Here is a 15,061-nt window from a genome sequence, read left to right on the forward strand (position 1 = left end):
ATGCTGGCCTCATAGAATAACTTAGGAAGTTTTCTTCCTTCTTCTAGAATTTTTTGGAAAAGTTTGGTTTTCTTTAAATGTTTGGTAGAATTGACCAGTGAAGCCATCAGGTCTAGTGCTTTTCTTTGTTGGAAGATTTTAGACTACTTATTTAATCTCCTTACTAGTTATAGATCTATTTGGATTTTGTATTTCTTTGTGATTTAGTGTTGATAGGTTTTATGTTTCCAGGAAATTGTACATTTCATCTATGTTATATAACTTGGTGTTGTACAATTATTCACAGTACTCTGTTTAATTTATTTCTCTAGAATCAATGGTAATGTAACTTCCATTTCTGAATTTAGTCATTTGAGTCGTCTCTATTTTTTTCTTAGTTCACCTGGCTAAAGATTTGTTATTTTTGATGATGTTTTCAAAGAACCAACTTTGATTTCATCAGTTTTTGGTATTGTTTTTCTATTCTCTATTTTATCTCTGCTCTAATCTTTATATTTACTTTTTTCTGCTAGCTTTGGTTAGTTTGTTCTGTTTTCAGATTCCTTAAGCTGTAAAATTAAGCTGTTGTTTTGAGATCTTTTTTGTTTTTTACCGTAAGCATTTATAACTATAAATTTCTCCTTTTTTGCTGTTTTTCCTGCATCCTGTAAATTGTATTTCATATGTTGTGTTTTCATTTTCATTAATCTCTAAGTAATTTTCTAATTTCCTTTGAGGTTTCTTCTTTGATACATTGGTTTTCAAAGAGTGTGTTAATTAACATAAGTTTGTGTATTTTCCCTTTTTAACTTTGTTATTGATTTCTAACTTTTTCACTATTTAGTTAGAGAAGATACTTTGTGTGATACTTTCTACTTAAATCTATTGAGACTTAATTGGCAGCCTAATATATGGTTTGTCCTGGAAAATGTCCCATGTGTACTTGAGAAGAGTGTGTGTGTTGCTGTTTTGGGGTAGAGTGTTCTGTATGTGTCTGTTAGATCTAGTTGGTTGATTGTGTTAAGTCTTCTATTTCCTTATTTCTGTCTGGTTGTTCTATCAGTTATCGAGAATAGGGTATTGAAGTCTTCAACTGTTGTAGAACTGCGTATTTCTGCCTTCAATTCTGTCAGTTTTTGCTTCATATATTTTGATAGTCATTAGGTGTATAAATGTTTATAATGGTTATATCTTCTTACTGTGTTGAGCCTTTTATTAATATATAATGTCCTTCTTTGTCTCTTGTAATCTTTTTTTGATTTAAAGTCTATTTTTTCTGCTCTTGTTTTGCTGCTGTTTTCATGGAATATCTTTTTCCAGCCTTTTACTTTCAGTCTGTTTGTGCCTTTGAATCGATTTGTGCCTTTATAGACAGCATATAATTGGATCATGAATTTTTATTCATTCTACCAGTCTCTGTCTTTTGGTTGGACAGTTTAACCCATTTACATTTAAAATAATTACTGATAAGGAATGACTTATTTCAGACATTTTGCTATTTTTTTCTATATGCATTATTTTTTTACCCCTCATGTTCTACATTACTGTATTATTTTGTGTTTAGTTGACTTTTTATAGTGAAATGTTTAAATTCCTTTCTCATTTCCCGATGGTATACATTCTGTAGCATTTTTCTTTGTGCTTATCATAGGAATTACATTTAACATTCTAAAGTTATAACTCTCTAACTTGAATTTATACCAGTTTAACTTCAATAAAATACAAAACCTCCACTCCTTTAATGGCTCTGTCCCTACCACTTTTGGTTGTTGATGTCACATAATTATATCTTTATACATTGTGTGCTCATAAACATAAACTAATAATTCTTTTAAATGCATTAGCCTCTTAAATGGTGTAAAAAACAAAATGTGGATTTATAAACCAAAGTTAACAGTAATACTAGCTTTTAGACTAATAATTGTGTTTTAAAAATCTTTTAATATTTTAAATTCTGTAGAAAACAATAGTTAGAAATAATTGTCTTGTTGTAACACTACTAATTTTTATAATTGCCTAGACGTTTATCTTTATTGAGATATTTATTTCTTCATATGCCTTCTAGTTACTGTCTAATGTCCTTTCATTTTAACATGCAGGACTTTATAAAGCATTTCTTGCATGGCAGTCCTGATGGTACTGAAATCCTGTAGCTTTTGTTTACTTGACAATGTCTTAATTTTTCCCAATCACTTTTGAAGGACAGTTTTGTGAGATATAGAATTCTTGGTTGACAGTTTTTTTTATTTGTTTGTTTGTTTGTTTTGGCACTTTGAATTAATCCACTGCCTTCTGGCCTCGGAAGTTTCTGATGAGAAGTCTGTGGATAATCTTATTGGGGATCCTGTATGTGATGAGTAACTTCGCTCACTACTTTCAAGATTCTCTCTTTGTATTTTGAAAATTTGATTTTAATGTGTCATGGTGTAGGTCTCTTTGAGTTCCTCTCACTTGGAGTTTTTTGAGCTTCTTGGATGTTTATATTCATGTATTTCATCAAATTTGAGATGCTTTCTTCTATTATTTCTTTAAATATTCTCTGCTCTTTTCTCTCTTTCTTCTCCTTTCATAGCTCCCACAATGTCTAAATTGTATCCTGTGGGCTGTCTTCACTTCTCTTCAGTCTTTTTTCATTCTGTTCTTAGATGATAATTTCCATTGTCCTATCTTGACGTTTGCTGATTTTTTTTCTTCTCCCTGCTCACATCTGCCTTTGAATCCCTCTAGTGCATTTTTCATTCCACGTATACTTTTCAGCTCAAGAATTTCTTATTCTTTTTATTTTTTTAGTTCTTATATCTCTTTATTGATATTGCCAGTTTGTTTATACATTATTTTCTTGACTTTCTCTTTATTTTTTGTTATTTGAGCATCTTTAAAACAGTTAAAACTTTAAAAAAAACTTTTTAAAAGTTTTTTTTCGTAATATATCTACCATTAAGTCTTTTTCAGGGACAGTTTCTGTTGATTTATTTTTTTTCCTTTGAATGGGCCATATTTTCCTCTCTATTTCTATGCTTTGTGATTTTTTGTTGTTGTTGAAAACTGGGCATTTGAGTTTAATGATGTGGTGACTCCAGAAATCACATTCTCCCTCTTTTCCCGGGTTCGCTGGGTTTTGATGTTGTTATTGTTTTGTTTTATAAATTATTGTAGCCAGTGTCTATCCTAAGGATCAGCCTGGGTGTTAATTTAAGATCTCCTCAAATAAAGCTTTTCTAAGCCTGCACCTTTACATGGGCATGCACAGTCACCTTATAATTTTTTCAATACATGCATTTGTTTTTGAATGTCGTAGTCCTAATGTTTGGCTTTAAAAAGGGGAGCAAGAGAAAAATAAAGGCAGTAGGGGAAGGCTGCTGGCTGTTTAAATTCCCTGGAAGTTACTTCAGCAAGAGTAGGAGGGGCTTGAAAAATTGGAGGAGGTGCAACAACAATTGTCATGTGCCTCTTTGTACCTCTGTGATTAGAGGAAGCAATCAGCGATCAGAGCATAGATTCTTGAAACTTGGCAGGCAGGGTTCTTTTTGCCCACCCTGTCTTCCCACCAGGTGTGTGCAAGGTACTCCAGGAACAGGTACAGGGATGTCTGCCACAGTGCTAGGTAGCTACTTTGGTAAGAGCTGTAATTGAAATCGACCACAATTTACCATCCAAGTGTTCCCTTGGAAGTTGCAAGCCTTCCATAGACTCCAGAGTTACAAAATAGTTACATCAGACAGATTCTGCCAGTACAATCGTGTAGGTGGGGAGATTCCTGGTGCCTCCTACTCTGCAGTCTTCCCAGAATCCTCCTTAAGAGCGTTTTATAAGCTGGGAACCCCCAAAATAGGGACTGAGGAGAATGCCCTACAGTGGATTTCACATCATCTAAAGTAGAGGTTTTATGGACTTTGTGTAGCAGTTACAAGAACTCATTCCATATACTGGGATGTTTTCTTTCTTCCCTAGTAGATTTCAGTACCATTCTAGTAGTGCTGAATAACTTAGAATGGCTTGTAGTCTGAGTTTAAATCTACTAAGGAAGAATGTATTCATTCTTTCAGGATATTGCAGATTTTTAAAATCTTGCATTTGTTTTGAGAGATGGAGGACAGAGGTGGATGGGGAAAACTTTTGACTATTAGGCTCCATCTTCAGCTCTGTACTCACTTTTGCTTTTGTGTATCTTAATCCAGCCATTTGTAAAATGAGGCAGTTACTTTTAAGTCAGAGATTTGTAACATCCTGTTTTTTTTGGCAGTTGCGAAACCCGGAATTCCTATGTGAAGTTTTGCATATGTATATTCATACTTTGGAGAGCAAGGCCTATGGCTTTCAGTAGATAACAGAGATCTCCTATCAGCAGTTCTCCCCTCTCTCCAACTTGCCACAGGGGTTAAAAACTAAAGTTTTGGTTATTTCTTCCATTTCAGTGCCAAATTGTTTGAATGAATGCTGTAATCTAAAGATCTACAGAGGCTTTTGACATATAACATTACTTCTCAGAAGCCTTTCATGGATTATTAGCAAGATCTGTCTCCTATAGATAATTATGTTGTAGCAGACATATGTTTAAAGAAAAATAGGTTGTTCTTTTGTATTTATGAAATACCTCTTCGTTACCCTATTTCCTCAAAGTCTTGTCTCACTTGTATGTATTGTTTTCCCTTAATCTTTTTAAAAAATTTATTATAATTTTAATTTATTTATCACTCTTCCCCCTGTGTGTATTCATGATGTCTTTTTCTCCAGCGACTTACCACTTTTAACTAACAAATACAAACCTGAGGCTAGGATCCAGCTCTTCAGAATTCTCTTGCAGCACCACATATGGCATTTTATAAACAGCGAGTGCCTAATAAATGTCATGAGCCAGTGGACTCATGGCAGAAGTAGTAGTCTGTGGAAAACTTCCCATGGTGATTTGTTTACTAATTTTTATTGCATCTGCCTCTTATTACTAACTGATGGGTATGATTTGAGGAATATAAATGTTATTTTGTGACTTTTGGATGGTTACTGTGCAAATATAATTTAATTGAAAAATCCTCTTTAATTCTTTAAGAGAGTAATCAAGGCAGTGATTTCGTTTATTAGACTGCTCTCTTTTGGGGTTTTTGAGTGGAGTCTGTATCTATTATTGTTATTATTTAATTTTTCAGTGAGGGAGATAAATCTGCAGGACATCAAGGAAGATTTAGAATTGGATCCAGAGGAAAACAGCACCCTGTTTATGGGTATCCTCATTAAGGGCTTGGCGAAACTGAAGAAGATCCCAGAAACAGTTAAGGCAATCATAGAGCGCTTGGAGCAGGAGTTGAAGCAAATTGTGAAGAGGTCTACAACCCAGGTGGCAGACAGTGGCTATCAACGGGGGGAGAACGTTACTGTGGAGAATCAACCAAGGTAAGTGGGAGTGTATTTTGTATTTTTGACAACTCTATTTATTGCACATTTTCTAGGGTGGGGCGTAAGTAACTTACCTTCTGTTGATGTTGTTTTCTTGAATTTAGGATACTATAGCCCATACAGGCCAGGCGCAGTGGCTCACGCCTGTTATCCCAGCACTTTGGGAGGCTGAGGCAGGCAGATCACTTGAGGTCAGAAGTTTGAGACCAGTCTGTACTAGTAGTGAAACCCTGTCTCTACTAAAAATACAGAAATTAGCTGGGCATGGTAGTGCATGCCTGTAATCCCAGCTGTTCTGGAGGCTGAGGCAGGAGAACTGCTTGAACGCAGGAGGCGGAGGTTGCAGTGAGCCGAGATTGCACCATTGCTCTCCAGCCTAGGTGACAGAGCGAGACTCCGTCTTAAAAAATAAAAAGGATACTATAGCCCATACAAACTTTGATTGGTAAAACAGCTTGACCAGGCATAATTCAGCTGTCTGTTTTTTAATGTTGTTGAAAAATTCAAAGCATATTGTCACTCAATGAAAAATATGGACATATTTATAGTAGAGATTGTCGATATTTAAACATTTAAAGAATAAATAAATTGAATCAAATAATGTAGCAGCTATTGTACACATACTAAGTACTCAGCAATGTTCAAGGCAATTTATGTATATTATCTCACTTAATTATCACTACAACTGTATGAGCTAGTTATTAGTATCCACATATTGCAGTTAGGAGAACTGGAGCTCAGAGATTGAATAATTAGCAAGCTCTTAGAAAAAGTCTTGGTGTTGAATACTAGTCCATTTGATTCTAAAATCCATGGTCTTTCCTGTGTCTCATGCTTTCTTCTTTAATGTGTAATGATATTTCCAATAGACAAATCAGTCTCAGGAATTTTTAAAACAATAAGATTTGAATTTCATAATTCTTATTTCATATGGAGAGTACGGAAATTGAATTCAGATTCTAACTTTGTGACTATCATATACTAAGAGATCATGTGTGACAAACAAGAAGAAATCATAATCTTGTAGATACGTTGTTAAGGAAATATCTACTGTTTATACCTAGGGCTCAAAGTTTTTTTAAAAGAAGATAAAATTAAGGAGAAATAATAACTCATTTAGTATAGAGTTCTCTATAGACTTATTTAAATTTTTTGGAAAAATTAATACTGTATTTCTGTGTTCTTTTGCATATGTAAATAACATTGATTTCAATTATACTTTAACATTTCAAAAATTAATTTCCTTGTAAACTTGATTCAAAAGTACTATGTTTGGTGAATGGAACTACCCTTTATCCTTCTCCTGCCACAGAATGTTTCAAAGTAAATATTTGGCCAGGCACAGTGGCTTATGCCTATAATCCCAGCACTTTGGGAGGCTGAGGTGGGCAGATTGCTTGAGGTCAGGAGTTCGAGAGCAGCTTGGCCAACATAGTGAAACGCCAACTCTACTAAAAATACAAAAATTAGCTGGGCATGGTGGTGCATGCCTGTAGTCCCAGCTACTTGGGAGTCTGAGGCACAAGAATTGCTTGAACCGGGGAGGCAAAGGTTGCAGTGAGCCGAGCACACTACTGCACTCCAGCCTGGTTGACAGAGTGAAACTTCATCTCAAACAAACAAACAAACACCCCACAAAACCAAAACCAAACAAACAAAAACACCAAAAGTAAATATTTGATGGGTTTTGGAGAACAGACCTGACTTTGTATCCCCACTTTGTGATTTGCAAAAATTAACCTGTCTTACAGAGTTGCTTGCTTTAGATGAGGTTATATAGTTGTGGTGCTTAGTGGAATAGCACCAGTAAGTACTATAACATGCATGCATGCTTGTATAAAATGCGTGTGTATATGAATATATGTTTATTATCTGTGCCTTCCCCAAATTCCGTGTTCTATGATCACTTACGTCATGATCCAGAGAAGCTGGAGAATGGTTCTTTGAACTTTTGCCTTTCTTCTTTCTTTGCCTGGTACCTGGATTTTCGTGAAGACCTTTTGACTCCTTACTGATGAATACTCTAAAATTCTGGTTTGCTCTTTGCCTGTTGCTGCAAGTTCCTAGATGAATACAGTGAACTTTCCTAGGGAAATAACATTGCTATAGTATATATTGGAAATAAAAGGGCATGGATTAATAACTTTTCTGCAGATCTCATTATAGTACCTTTAAAAGCACTGTGTCTTTCATAGGAGTTTCATCTTTTTTTTTCCCCCTTGCCTAAACACCTTCCAGAATTCACGAGTGGAAATTATAGCACTAGAAGTATAATAGAAATTCAGCACACTGCCCTGGGAAATACTAAATGTTTCTCTATGAGGAATGAGTCAGCAGCAGGATTTTTTTCCCTGTTAAGTGTCTTTCGTTTGTCAGTATTTTAGAAAGCTTTTGTAGGCAGGATATATTGGACACTAACAAGTGAATGAGCTGTTTGCCTTGGCTGTATGTGTAAACATAATCCCATTTTATAAAACATACAAATTCAAGATTTGGGACCCAAACTGTTTATTATGAGACAAAATAGTACAGAGAAAGCAAGTATTTAGAGTAAACCACTTTGTTAGAAGATCAAAGATTAAATTTTGGGGCTGGGATTCCAAAGGACTGATAATTTTGAGCTAGTCTCTAGTGGTTATGTGCTGTCAAATGCTTTAAAACTTTTCAGGAATTAATTCTCTTGAATTAAGCAGAGTCATTCAAAAATGATCAGCATTGTTGCTTCTAGAGGATTGGAATATTAGAAGCAATATTGTCAAATTATCATTTGAAGCTTGTGGTGCTTTTGTGCATTGACTTTTACTTAGGAAGGTATTAGTGGCATTTATTTCAGAGAGAAGTAAAATCACAATACTTGGCATTATTTATTATTGTTTACCATTAAAGGAATTTTATGGCTAAAGATATATGAATTTATTTTTTTAAAGAAAGTTGGAACAGAGACCAAAAAATCCATGAATCCTGTTTCCCAACATGAATATTTTCTCCCCCATCCTCCAGTGAAATATCCTGTTCCAAAACATTAGCTATTCTGAGACAAGATACCCATACTGTAATTTTCCCTAAAAGTTTCATCATCTTATTAAATATATTCTGGTTGTGATGCATTGCAGGCTTGTTTTCATTTGTCTTTATGTAAAGAGAATTAATGTTGTGTGCTATTTTGCTAGAAATGTAGAAGGAAACAAACTAGTGAATTCTTTCTTGCTTTTAATTCCTACAGAGCCAGGATACTTTCCCAGCCAGTTTTTTAAAAAATCACTTTGGTGACCTACTTATTATTTTATTTTATTTTGTTTTTGATCTCCCAAACTATCTGTTGTCTATTTATAGGAGAAATATTTTGTCTTTTCTGTTCATTCATAATCTATCAGTGTCTTTAAGCCTCCACTTACTATTAAATGAAAATATTCAACCACAATTATTGCCAACTTGATAAACATTAGGGTAACATGTGCCTTGCTAATTTACCAGAACCACCTGCTACCCATTATTTCTCTAGAAAGACAGGCAGCGTCTTCAACTTCAGATGGTGACTGTGGCCTGAAGCCTCTGCATTTCAGAATCAATTTCTTAAACTCCTGCTGCCTAATTGTTGATTCTTTCCCAAAATCTGATTCATGAGTATTTTTATATTATTTTTATTGGAAAGAAGCTGGAAGGAGTTCTATACTTAACAAATAAGAAAAGCATAAGGAAGAGATGGAAGAAAAACTTCTCAAAGATGTGGTATCTTGTCAAGAATATGGAAGAAAAGAATGTGGGAAAAGAGAATGGTTGGTATGTGTGAGGGAAATGGACCTGTTTAAATGCGAAGGCAAAAATTCATTGCAGGAAGGGATGGTGGAGGTCAGCTTCACTTAGGTAGAGCTGTAGGTCCTAGAGAGTGCAGAAGGCGTTGAGTGAGTTGGAGCCGTTGCTTCCAGGGAGCCCTTTCTCTCTTTTGGAAGGAAACCATTTAAAAAGGTTCATTGACTTCTGTTATGAAGAAAAAGATTAAATGTCAGATGTGAAAAGCAGAGAACTTTGTGGGTTTTGGGCTTGTTGTAATATTGAAGAAAGCTTCATGGAAAACACGGGAAAGAAATATACTTTAATGCTAAAAGTAGTTGTGTTTGGTTAGTAGGGTTGTAGTCTTTGCTTTTTCATCTCTGTTTTGCACCTCAAGTTATAGTGAAAATAATTCATTGTCAAAAAATTAAATTATTACTCAGGTTATTTTAATCACAAGAAATTATTAGAAATAAAAATGCCTGTGGGGGTATGAATGTTCATAAAACTAAATTTTAATATTGAAAAATATAATACCTGTTTTTAAACCAACTTGACATCATTCATTAATTTTATTATATATGTGTATCTTTATATATATTTGGTTATTTATTGGCTGCCTCTAGAATGGAAGAGAAGAGAGCACTAGTTTGTCTTGTTCAGCACTGGTGTATCTCCAGAATCTAGCACAGTGCCCACCTGACCCATAATAAATATTTGTTGATTGCAAGAATAAATTCCACATTTATGAAATATCTGCCATGGACCAGACATTGGGTAAAATGCCCAACAAATTATATGTGGTCCCTGTCCTCATGGAGTTTAAAGCAGGAAGGAAGGCGTTACTCAAAGAACGCTAAGATGTGAGAATGAAAGCAGCCAGATTCTTGATATGCCATTTTCACTGTTTTTGCTTACCTCTGTATTGATTAAATTTTTTTTTTTTTTTGGAGACGGAGTCTTGCTCTGTCGCCCAGGCTGAAGTGCAGTGGTGTGATCTTGGCTCACTGCAAGCTCCGCCTCCTGGGTTCACACCATTCTCCTGCCTCAGCCTCCCAAGTAACTGGGACTACAGGCGCCTGCCACCACGCCCGGCTAATTTTTTGTATTTTTTGTAGAGACGGGGTTTCACCGTGTTAGCCAGGATGGTCTCCATCTCCTGACCTTGTGATCTGCCTGCCTCGGCCTCCCGAGTGTTGATTAAATTTTAACTGTTGCCAACTGTGCTTTGCTTAGAGATGATACCAGTTTTTCATGTCATGGATAATGTTTGAGAGTTCCTATATCCCCTTGCCAACAGATTGTATTATCAAATACTTTTATCCTTGCCAATCTGAGAGGTGAAAAATGGTATTTTTGGATTTGCATTTTTATTGTAAGGTTACACTTCTTTTCGTTTGTATAAAAGTAACTTGTCATGATATCTGGGTTATATATGGATGTATTACTTCAAAATAAAATGAGTTGCAAATGAGTGAAGATATAGATACAATAAGCCATGAAATGATACTGAAGCAGGGTGATAGGTACAAGGTGGTTCATTATCCTATTATCTTCACTTTTTTAATGTTTGAAATTTTCAACAGTACAATATTTAAAGTGTTTATTTCCTTTTCAATGAATTATTTTTCTAACATGTTTGTCTCATTGATTTGTAGGAACTCTTTACATATATAGGAAATTTGTTCTTTGGGATTTATTTTGTAATTTTCTGCCAGTTTCTTTCTCTTTTGACTTCATGATGTTTCTGGGCATGTAGACATTTGTTTTAATTTTTTGTGAGGGTATATTTATCAGGTTTTATAGCTTCTGGGTTTTGTGTCATACTTAGAGCTTCCCTACTCTTAGATTATAATAAAATTTTCAACACTTTTCTAGTACTTATATAGTCTCATTCTTAATATTTATATCTTTGATACATCTGGGATCTGAAGGAGTGACCAAATGACTTTTGAGCACACCTGACACATACTATACTGTATTGTAAGGGGTTGTACACCCTTTTCTTTTCTGTCATCCATGTATCTGTCATGTAATTGTCCATGTTAGCTGCATAATTGCTGAATTATTCTAACGCTGAGTCGTTTATCATATGGTGATGGTTCTTCTCAAGGTTGGTATTTGCCACATTTTCTAAAACTCTTTTTTTCCTCCTGGTTTCTCAGTCTGTGAAGACTATAGATTTTCAGAAATACGTTGAATTATTGCTCTAAAATTGGAAAAATATACTTTTGAAATATTTTTTATAATTTGGAGGCCAGAATTCAGAATGAGGGCATACTGCTGTAATAGAACATTCTTATAAAATGTTTTTATCTGTGAGGAAGACTAAAGGCTCAGGCCTCAAGGATAGTTTTATAGTATGAATACAATGTTTATGGAAGGAGAAATAAATGAAATATTGCTCATGATTTTTTTTAGACCTGTGGCTAGATTCAGGCATGAGTTTCTATTTCACAGAAATAGCATTTCGTTTTATCTCTTCTTTCTATATTAGTTACCCTTCTTCTAAGTATCCGAAATGCAGGACATGGTGGAATTGGTCATTTTATTTTACAGAAAAGTCATTTAAGAGCAGCTTTGAAGCAAGGTCAGGCATTTTCCTTGTGGCTTCTTATAGCCATTCCCAGGCACCGCATGTAGCACCTGGACATGCTTGGAATCAGGAAGGGTCTCCGTGTAATTTAGATGAGTAGTTAATTCGAATCAAAGCAAGCGGGAAGCAAGTAAATTTAACTTCAGTGATTATGATTCCATTTGATTAAATCTCTACTTTTGATTACACATATCATGAGAACATGCTTTAAATATACCCAACTATTAAATATTGAAGGGGATGAATAGGATGAACCAGGGACATATAGAAGAAATTCCACTATTCTTCAACTAGGATATGTCCCCTGCAGCTTAACTGAAATATTTTTAGAACAAATGAAAGGAATTAATTTTTTTTACATATGGGACTTGTTACTCCAATTGTTAACTAAAATATATAACTCATTACCATGAAAGGTTCCAAGTCTATATACTTTCTAGTAAGACTTAAATAAATTAATGGATAATAGCTCCATCACATATACAGTGTCTGAGAAATGTCGATAATGTTCATAGTTCTTTTGTAAACATGAGTTTGGACAGCTATCATTCTGGTTGTGTATTGTCCTTTGGTTATAGTCATTAGAGAAAGGCTTCTTGGCTGAATAGGCCAGAGATGTTACTCAATGTTACATTTCTTAAACCTTTGTGTTTTATGTGGCAAAGTTAAAAAAAAAAAAAAAAACAACCTACTCTCGATTTCTCTTGTTTTACATATTATAGTAGGTTCAAATTAAAGAGCTGACCAGTCAAAGAAATAGAGACAATCTGTTTCATGGACTGTCATAACTTTATTTAGATGTCAGCCATCATGCTGTATCAAGGCCACTTCTCTGTTTGCTAGAGTGGGAGCTGCCTTAGGTTTTGTCATTTTTGTGCACTTGCTATTGTTATAAATAGGAAAGGCACTCCAAGCTCAAAATAATACTGGATCTTTTCATTGCAAAAATGAACTAACAAACCTATGTCAAAAGAAATTCTTACATTGATGACGTGTAGGGGTGGTGTCATATATGATTAAAGCACCTTCATGTGTCTCTCAGGCTGTATTTCAAATTGTCTGGGTCTTCTAGCTCCTGCCCCATCCTCTTGCTATAGTCTCTAATCAGATTGGACTGTGAGTTTATAAGGGGAGGTAACTTTGTGTTTGCAGCCTGATTTAGGGCTGGGCACATACGAAATGCCTACAAGTTTATTTTTATGGAGATGTGGTCTCACTCTGTCGCTGAGGCTGGAATGTAGAGGCCCAATCATCATGGCTCACTGTAGCCTTGACCCCCCCTGGGCTCAAGAGATCCTCCTGCTTTAGCCTCCTGAGTAGTTGGGACTACAGGTATATGACACGATGCCTAGCTATTTAAAGTATTTTTTTTTTTTTTTTTTAAGAGATAGTGTCTCGCAGTGATTGCCCAGGCTGGCCTTGAACTCCTGGTCTCAAGAGTCTTTCCACTTTAGCCTCCCAAAATACTGGGATTACAGGTGTGAGCCACCATGCCTGGCCAATTTTAATGAATGAATGAATAAGAAAAAGATGCAAATAAGGTGATTTAGTGGAAGTTATTATTATTATTTTCAGCACTACTCACAGTGGGTCTATGGACCCACATCACCAGTGTCACTAGAGAGTTGGAAATGCAAATTTCCCCAAGAAGCAGTGGTTATTAAATTGGAATGTTTGGATGCAGGGCCCACAGGACTCTATGCCTTAGTTGATTCTTATGCACACTGAAGTTTGAGAACACTCTTTAGATAACATCACAAACATCATAGAATTTTGCAGTTTTGTAGTATTCACGCTTTGCAAAGCCATCTGCCATCTGGTATCTCACCTGAGTGAGCCTCACCACTTGCCTCCTCACAGGCAGGGGCATTATTATTAATCCCAGATTTACCCAGAGAAATGTGAAAGCTGAAATAATTTGACAGTTCACAAAGCTTGTTCGTGGTGCAATTAAGATTGGAAGTAGTCTTTTTCCACCATGTAAGTTTGCTTTCTGGCTCATATAAACATGATGTTTCCAACCCATGTCATGGGCCTGATTTTGTTTGTCCTCAGAAGGACGATATCTGTACTAAATATCCATTTTCCTGCCCATACCTCACACTGTGGTCAGTGACAGGCCTCAGAAATAGCTGGACATGTTGAGAAGCGTGAAAAGCAGCCACAGAGTGCCTGGATTTTAATTAGGTCACTTGAGAATCAAATTTTATTATCTAAACAATTCCTCTAGGGGCATTCTTGTACTAAGAACAATATAGTACTAAGAACAACAAAGCACTTGTACTAAGAACAACAAAGCACTAAGAATATGCACCTAAAATCTTAACTTTTGTTATCCCTGGGAAGTGGATTTATGGATCATTTTTCTAATATTCCACTATGATGAAATGTTATTTTTGGAATGGGGGAAAGGATTTCAAAAGAATGATACTGATACTTTAATTCAAAGAAATAGGGCCTGGGTTTATTTTCTAATTTTAGCCACAAATTTGGCATACATCAGGATTAGACGTTTGAGGTCATCTCTCCAGAACTCAGAAACCTGACTTGACAAGGAGGGAGTAACACAGGAAGGAAGTGACTAGCGCCAGGCCCCACTTCAGTATTCTTGTTATTTTTACTGTGTTTCATTCTATATTACTACTAATTTTTTCTTGCTCTTTTCATAGAGCAGATGGAGAATTAGTCAGCACTCTTTAAATAGTAACCCCCTTTTACATGAAGACTTATTAATAAGTGGTAAAACGTATTTCTATCCCTTAGAAGTAGGTATTAGATAACCTTGAAGATTAAATGGGCTCCATGTCCTATTTGAAATGAAAAATAGTAGCTCAGCCAGGCTTATTAAGGAAATGTGTATGAGAGATATGGGCAGGTAAAACAAAGACCATTTTTATCTAATTATACGTTTCTTTTTATAAAATTATAAAGTTTTTATATAAAGTCTACGCTCTGAGTTCACTACTTTCTTACCTTTTAGAGCATAATCGTAGGGAAATAAACATTCTATGGTTATTGCTTTTGTCAGTGGGGAAAAGCATAACCCTGATATTAAAGTCTCAGCAGACAAGTAATAGAACAGAACTAATTCTTCTATCTTGTGTGTGTCTTTGCTTCGTGACCAAGTAAGGCAGCTTCTTGGCTGCAAACGTGGGTTTTCCAGCCAAATGACTAATTCAAGGTTCCCTGGATGTTAAATTTAGATTCAGATAGTCTTATCTTACCTTAAATATTGAGCATTTTTCACAGCTTGATGATGTAGCTTTACACTGTTGATGCTTCTTGCCTTCTGCAACTGTGACTGTTCCTTAACATGTGCCTCTT

General features: G+C 35.3%; 1 protein-coding gene across 2 annotated transcripts in view; it reads left to right on the forward strand.

Annotated features, from left to right (window-relative positions):
- The window catches only part of EXOC4 (exocyst complex component 4), an 806,860-nt gene that overhangs the window by 97,612 nt on the left and 694,187 nt on the right, over positions 1-15,061 (forward strand). For both annotated transcript variants that reach the window (XM_001139207.7, XM_063815016.1), the window contains exon 6: positions 5,124-5,367. In XM_001139207.7, the coding sequence (XP_001139207.1) occupies positions 5,124-5,367 (244 nt within the window). The remainder of the gene's footprint in view (positions 1-5,123; positions 5,368-15,061) is intronic.

Source organism: Pan troglodytes, chromosome 6 (assembly GCF_028858775.2).
Source record: "Pan troglodytes isolate AG18354 chromosome 6, NHGRI_mPanTro3-v2.0_pri, whole genome shotgun sequence".
Lineage (NCBI taxonomy): Eukaryota > Metazoa > Chordata > Mammalia > Primates > Hominidae > Pan > Pan troglodytes.